The sequence below is a fragment of the Condylura cristata genome, unplaced genomic scaffold, assembly GCF_000260355.1.
Source record: "Condylura cristata isolate star-nosed mole 26May11 unplaced genomic scaffold, ConCri1.0 scaffold00015, whole genome shotgun sequence".
Classification (NCBI taxonomy): domain Eukaryota; kingdom Metazoa; phylum Chordata; class Mammalia; order Eulipotyphla; family Talpidae; genus Condylura; species Condylura cristata.
This window is the reverse complement of record NW_004567116.1, coordinates 38997978-39005592: the sequence shown is the minus strand read 5'-3', so window position 1 is coordinate 39005592 and position 7615 is coordinate 38997978. Positions and strand designations below refer to the sequence as shown.

General features: G+C 41.2%; 1 protein-coding gene across 1 annotated transcript in view; it reads left to right on the top strand.

Annotated features, from left to right (window-relative positions):
- P4HA3 (prolyl 4-hydroxylase, alpha polypeptide III) overlaps positions 1–7615 on the top strand; it is a 31597-nt gene that overhangs the window by 3549 nt on the left and 20433 nt on the right. Inside the window, exons 3-5 of the mRNA XM_004683198.2 lie at positions 2–168; positions 5150–5292; positions 5847–6070. Coding sequence (XP_004683255.2) covers positions 2–168; positions 5150–5292; positions 5847–6070 — 534 coding nt within the window. The remainder of the gene's footprint in view (position 1; positions 169–5149; positions 5293–5846; positions 6071–7615) is intronic.

Below are 7615 nucleotides of genomic sequence, written 5' to 3'. Positions count from 1 at the left end.
GGCCGTGCTGGCGCTTGGGATAGGGGACCCGGCAGCGGCAGCGGCGCGGGGCGACACGTTCTCGGCGCTGACAAGCGTGGCGCGCGCCCTGGCTCCCGAGCGCCGGCTGCTGGCGCTGCTGCGGAGCTACCTGCGCGGGGAGGAGGCGCGGCTGAGGGACCTGACCAGGTGAGGGCACACGACTGGGGGGAGACTGAGGGGCTTGAGTGGGGGACACTGAATCAGAAGGCCAGACGGAGACTCTATGATCACCCGAAGTGGGACCTCAGACCCAGCAGCATTCCTTGAGTCTGAGATTCTGTGGCTCAGAGTATCCCCAGGTCCGCTGGCACTCTGGGCGGGACCCCAAGACCCTGTGGCATGATGGGGTGATGGGGCAGCGGACTCAGTGTGCAACCTCCGGTGCTGTGAAACACACAGGGCACAGGGACAGATCCAGGGTTACCCAGCAGAGTTGATACCTGGTGGAAATGGTGCGTGGAGCAACTCTGAGGCCAGCTGGGGCTTGGGTCAGGTTGTTTTGGGGCCTAGACTCTTAGTACAAAGACACAGAGAAAGTGAGATGGAGAGAGAGACTACAGAGCTGTGCCACACATGTGTTCACCATGTGACCCTGGAAACTGATGTTTATGAGGTGACATTCTGTGACCATGTGTGAGATTTGCGGGTCTTTGGGACTGGATGGACATGATGCTAAGGATAGCTTACTCTCAAGTGTCCTTTAATGCATGGTATAGCTTTGCTTTCTAGTTTTTTCTTGTCTAGGTTCATTGGAGTCCAAATTCTTTGCTGGAAATAGAACAGGCTTGCAGATCGCAAGGTGATCTCCACTATCCTCTGTTGTTCTCATACCACTAATTTCTTTATTTGGGGAGCTCAGCTGGAGTTTGCGGGGTGGGGTTGGGGGGGTGCTGGTCAGAAGCCTGGAGCAAGTTCTCCCAGGGAACAGACTCAGAAGTGAGCTCTGTCACAGCTGTCACAGGAGGAGGTTTTGCGCAAATCTTTTATCATTCAATACTTTGGAATAGATTTTTGGCATTACGCTCTTAAGAAAAGGAGAAGTCACTTAATACACGAGAAATGGAAGTTTAGTCGTTTATCCAAGATTATAAATCTAATAGGTAGCAAACCCAGGCTTAGGACAGAGTTCCTCTGGTTGTTTCTTTCCCTCCCATGTAAAGTCCCCACTGCTTGCTTTATCTCATAGGCCAGGATCCAGGCCAAGCCCCTAAATTACCGAGGCTTCATGAGCAGGTGGGGTGTATAGCCATAGTAAGTCTGGTTAGGGAATTTAACAGACATCTGTTGGAATCTGTGGTTCTGACCTTGGGCAGGTTCCCTGGTCTCTTGAAGCATTAGTATCCTAATCTGTAAAATGATGGTAATGATAGTATCTCCCCCATAGAGTTGTTGGAAGAATTAATTAACCATGTAAATGTATTTTTCACTGTACTTCAGATGGAATAATTGCTCAACAAATGTTAATTTTTATGATCATTATTTATGTTAAGACTGACTGGTGAAACTTTGGCTATAAGCATTAACTAGGGGTATGAGAGGCCAGAAAATAAGAAAGAACCAAGAATTCTAGAATCTATTTTCGTAAGACTTATGAACATTTAATTTCCAAAAATCTTAGCTTGATATTTCAAATACTGTTCTCAGCTTGATGCTCTAAAACTAATAAAATATTTGCTTTTGAAAGCAAGAATTTTGGCAGTTCCTGCTCATTTTCCTATACTCCCAATCTGGTGATTTTATGTAACTTGAGCTGTTATGTCTAAGGCCTTCATTGGTGTAATTTTTTGAATTTCTAAATTTAGAAATGGAATAGTTTTCGATGTTGAAACTACTCTCTACCTCAAGTTATTGAATAAATAGTATATTACTGCAGTACAGGTCGTTATATAATTAGCATTTATAACTAGTTTTATATATATGGACAGAGATAAAATTACCAATGTGAAAGGTGGTATCAGCAACAAATATTTCTGTGCTAAGAATTATAAATTCAAAAAGTCTCAGAGGAACCGAGACCAAGCGTCTCTCAATTCCAAAAAAGAAACATATTGAATTAAAACAGTTCATGTATTCAATTGGATCCTGTCCAGGATATGTTTAATGCAGGGACTGTGTTACAAATTTTATGTGCAGATTCTTGAAGGAAAGGATCTGATTTTCCACTCTCAGTAGCATTTGCTCAAGCAAAGAGGTATGAGGAAACTCTGAGGTTTGAATTCAGCTTCCAGTAAGCTGGTCATTGGAACCAGCTATTTGCTCAGAGGCTGGGCATAAAGCCAGCATTTGGATTTCAAACCAGCCTCAGCTATCAGCTGATAGTTTTTTCCCCTTTATATGAGAGAAAAATGGCATATCTGAATACTGAATTGAATCATGTGCTGCAGCAGAAGCCAAACAACTGACCTAAGTAAATTGACCCCCAAATATAAGATGGAATGTAAAGAGAACACACAAGGAGTTTAACATACTTTTGATATGATGGATAACTTTGGATAAGTCTTCACCTCTTTACCTTTCCACTGTCCCATGTCTCTTCTGGTACATATTAAATTTTAAGGGATCGAGTTATTCAGTTGTGAAAAGTGGGCTTGTTGAAAGAATTCATAGAGCTCTGCCACATTAGACCAGTTCTGACATTTTATGGAGGAGGAAACAGATGGCTATTTAGAGGCTGTGGTGGGAGGCATCTCAGGTATCCTTCCTGTCCAACTGTCTTATAAAATCACTGCCCACTCAGCCTCAGTTTTCCCTGGGCACTTACTCTTCAGGTTGGATTCAAGCCTAAGTCTTTGAGTAGAAGTGTTTTTGTCTAGCAGTGGAATATCTTTCACTAAGTAGTTCCATATGGAGCCGAAGCAGGAAATAATGGGTAATAAAAGAAGAAAACCCCACACCCTGAAGGCTGGTTTAGTTACAGAACCTTAGTGTAGCAACTTTTGAGCTGACATTCAGGGACATGCCAGGCTTCCTGATGTCCTCCCTAGGACTCCCAGGTCCAGATTCTCCTTCCTTAGTTTGACTTCTTAGAGGCAACTTGAAGCAAGATACTTATGTCAGACTCCGGCTCAAAGTTGAGCACTCTTTACATCCAAAAATCCTCAACTCACTGTCTGCTTCAAGGTATTGAAATCTGCCCCCACCCTTCTCTCTTTCCATTACTCTTGCCAAAGACTTTTATGTTCTCACATACACTAGAACACATTAATTTAATTCCATCTCCTTTTCACTTTGCACACACTTTTTACTTTTACTTATGTTGGTTTTGAAATTAGTTACTTTAAAGCGAGAGGAAAATTCTTAGGAGGCAAGACTAGAAGTCAAGCCTATACATTTTATTATTAATCTATAAATTTCAATAATTAAATTGCATTAGTGTGTTAGAAATGAAATAGCCATAGTTAACAGGAAAGGAAATAGCATTTATTGATTATATGAATGCTTTTGTAGGACATCCAAGGCGGAGAGAAATTAACTAGAAAGATGATCCCTTCTGCCCTTTCCTGCAAATGTAGGTAAGCCAGAAGTGTTAGAAGCATGCTGGACAACCCTGCGCCTTTATTCCCCATTACAACCATCATTGGTTTCTAGATGGTCTGCTTCTTACATTTCCCTGGAATCCACCCATTTCTTTGCTCCTACTCACTGTTTTGGTTTAGAACCTCCTAACTACTCTTTCTGCCTTCAACCAATTCTACCACTGAACCCAACATTTCAGTGGCTCCTGATAACATACAGGGTACAAACTAATGTACCCTATCAGTTGCCCCCATTTCTCCAGTCTCATCTCCTGCTCATCTGCCCAATATACCTTATGATCCAGCAATACACAACTGCTTGTAATTCCCCGACTGTATCCCTCTGTAGCTTAACTTACAATGAACTGTCTTTGTGTGCCTATGTGGTCTCCTTCCTTCCTCATTATTTGCATTCACCCAGCAAGTCTCAGTTTATAATTTCCTCTGTGAAACCTTTCCTGACTCGCTCTAGCCAAGTTAATTACCTCCTCTCTTGTAAACCCCAAGCTTTGTTCTTAAATCTGCTGTTGCATCTGTAATGTAATTACTAGCGAGTCATGTGACCAAGGTAATTGTTTATTCGATTTTTTGTTCCTAGCTCCAGAAGAGTATATTTCATTCATTCTTTCATAGAATTACATATTGCACTTAGGTATAGATTGATGAGAGAAACAGCTATTTCCTTGTCTGTGAAACTCTTTATTTAGTCCATGATCCCATCTTGCCTTGTATCCTTAGCATTGAGCATGGAGTCCAACTTCCAGCAGGTAATCAGTATAGGCTGACTGTTGAATGAACAAATATATGTCAAGCCTTTGTTCCCTGTTGGTTTGAAAAGCATGCTTCCTCCCTTGTTTGTCTCAACCCATGAGAAATGTAATAGTAAAATCAGCTGGGAATCCCAAATTTCAGAATTCAAGGCCAGTCCTGGCTTTGTTACTTACTATCAGTTGAACTCATTTTAATTTCCTCTCCTGCAAAATGGCATGAAAAGTCTACTCTAAGAATTGAAGGCTTAATGGAGACAAAGGACTTAGCTGAGTGCCTAACACATAGTAAGGGCCCAAAAAGTTATAGCTGTCAATATTTTAACTATTCCTTCAGGATTCAGACCAAGTACCATCTCCTCTTGGAAGCCTCCACTCATTCCTCCTGACCCCGCCTGGGTTAGGTGTCCTGCCTACAGATGGCCACAGTATTCCACGGCATTACAGGCTCACTTCTCTCATGGCACGTATCACAATTATTGTAATTATTTCAACAACTTTTTGACATTTTGCCAGAGTCTAAATATTGAGTATAGAATGATGGGAGAAAAAAAAGTATTCTTGTTTGTTGAGAGCTGACCCTTGTTTTGCCTTTGTATTTCTAGAATCTAGCACAGAGCCTACCAGACACTAATTGGTCACTGGAGACAGACTCATGAAGAACTGGGTGGATCTGCTTTTGTTGTGTTGGCAATTTTCATATTCTTTGTGCTTATGAGTTGGAATATTACTTGAGTCTCAAGAAATGGAGCATCTCATTTTTAACTTCTCTTCACATATAAGAAGAGCTTTCCCTCATGTAGTAGTTGTTTCAGTTGGTGAGATCATTCCATTACTCTTTTTCAGGTTCTATGACAAGGTGCTCTCTTTGCATGAGGATTCGGGGATCCCTGTGTCTAACCCCCTGCTTGCATTCACTCTCATCAAACGCCTGCAGTCTGACTGGAGGAATGTGGTACATAGTCTGGAAGCCAAAGAGAATATCCAAGGTAATGAGGGTAAGAAGGGAGATTCCATGTCCTGACTGAATAGGAATGAGAGAGATCCCATAGGATATGGTGAAGGGTAATGAAATGGGTTGGTATTATCTCCTTAGCTCTTTACAAAAAGCAAGGTTCCCTTGTTAGTGTGTGTGTATGATTAGACATTAGGAAGCAACTTCATAAATCTATTATCTTATTTGATCTTCACTACAACTCTGTGAACTACAAGGTCATATTTTCCCTCTTACACATGTATAGAAATTAATGTCTTCTAATAACTTCTATCCTATTAAGTTGCCACTACAGTGTTATCTGTAACAAAATCACCTTCCTAATTTACTCCACTTTGTACTTCAGGAAGTTTATTGACTTTGGGGAAGTTAAGAGGTGGAAGAGTTGTCCCCCTAAGGTTCCTAGGCAGCTGGCATGTGGGTCAGCTCCCTGGCTGGGAATTGAAATCAGGTCCTAGTGGTGATAGTGCTGTGGCCACCACATAGGCCACCAGGGAGACCCTCTATTGTTTTCTGAATGGTGGATTGAAGATTTTACAACTTCCCCAGCTCTGAAGGATGGTTATGAGAAAGTGGAACAAGACCTACCTGCATTTGAGGACCTTGAAGGAGCTGCACGGGCCCTCATGCGGCTGCAGGACGTGTACCTGCTCAACGTGAAGGGCCTTGCCCAAGGTGTCTTTCAGAGGATCACTGGCTCTGCAGTCACTGACCTCTACAGTCCCAGACAGTTGTTCTCCCTCACAGCTGATGACTGCTTCCAAGTTGGCAAGGTAACGATATTCAGAGGAGGGGAATTTGGTTAGTGTCAGTTTGTTGTGGATGAAGTGACTATATCTCAACCGCTTTGACATACTCTTAATCCTGACAGCAAACTTAGAAATTTGGTATTTATTCCTCATTTCAGATGAAGGCATCCAGGTTCACAGAGCATAAGCCTGTGGGTTTTTAATCTTTGAACCCCATGCTTTTCTTCAATGGTGCTCACATAAGATGCTCTTGAGAATGAAGGGAGTTTTTTAGGAAAGCAGACAAAAGCTGGCACTGTGCTGGGCAAATAATCCTTGCTCATTCTCACCAGAGCACTCTGCCAGTAGATGAACAGCTGGATGGGAAGGAGAACCAGGGTTTAAAGGGTGGGAGAAAGGGGTAAGAGATGGTGATGGAAAGGTAAAATAACACAACCTCAGTCTCCTAAGGATTTCAGAACCCTTGCAACATTCCCTAAACACTTAGAAATAGCAAATTAGTCAGAAAGTATGCTGTACTCTTTAACATTACTTGAGATAAAAGACTGCAGGAAATGTCCATATAGGATAGTTAATTAATCTTTGCTCATAAATATAAGTACACCCAAAGTCACCTTGCAACATTCTCTTTGTTGGCCTATGCTTCTATAAAGGAGTAAATCTTTTTTAATTTGAGTATGTACATTGCAGAAAAGTGAATTTTTCCTGTCCTGAAGTATCCATTAGCAGATCTAAGAGCCGACTTCATGTGTCCTGGTTCCAAGTTTTGGGAATCAACCTTCCAAATTATACAGAGTGGGCTGCCCTAAGCTTTTCTTACCTTCCCTGAGGTGCCAGACGGAATCAGGTTCAGTCATCATGTTCATGACTTATTTAAATTTACGCCAGTTTAAAATGGTTCTGGTACAGAAATAATATGTTTCCCTAGAGATAACTTTGTGAGTCTAAAACCATATGTTAAAAATTTAGTAAGTTACTTTCTGAAAGCCTCAATAGCAATCTTTATTTTTATGTTTATTTACTCATTGGCTATTTATATAATATCATTATATTTATAATGGAGGTGAAAGGTATATTAGATTTTTGCTTTATTTTTCAGATTTCTTGCTGAATATTCTTTTATATTCTTTATTTTTTAATTGAGGGGACATTGGTTGGCAACACTGTGTATGATTCTGAGGTATAGCTCACACCTCTTCTGAGCTATAATGAATCCACAGTCCCCCACCATCGTCCCCTGAGCCCCTCCCCATTTGCGGTCTATGACTACCATACCCCTCTAGAAACCTCATTCTACAGGCAGATTGCTAGGATTTGTGTTAGTACACAAATCCTTTTTTCCCTATAGTTCTAATATGAGGAAATTTGTCTTTGTACTTCTGACTTGTTATGTTCTATTCAGATCTTCTTCATCTTTATGATTGGGAGGATGCTAAGTTATCTCAATATACCATACTGCTGAGATACAAAGTTCCTTATTAATGAAATAAATATTAGCTTAGCAAATAAAGCTTAATTATTTTTCATTACTTGGTGATTATTCATCAGCTCAACCTTTGTTTTTTTTTT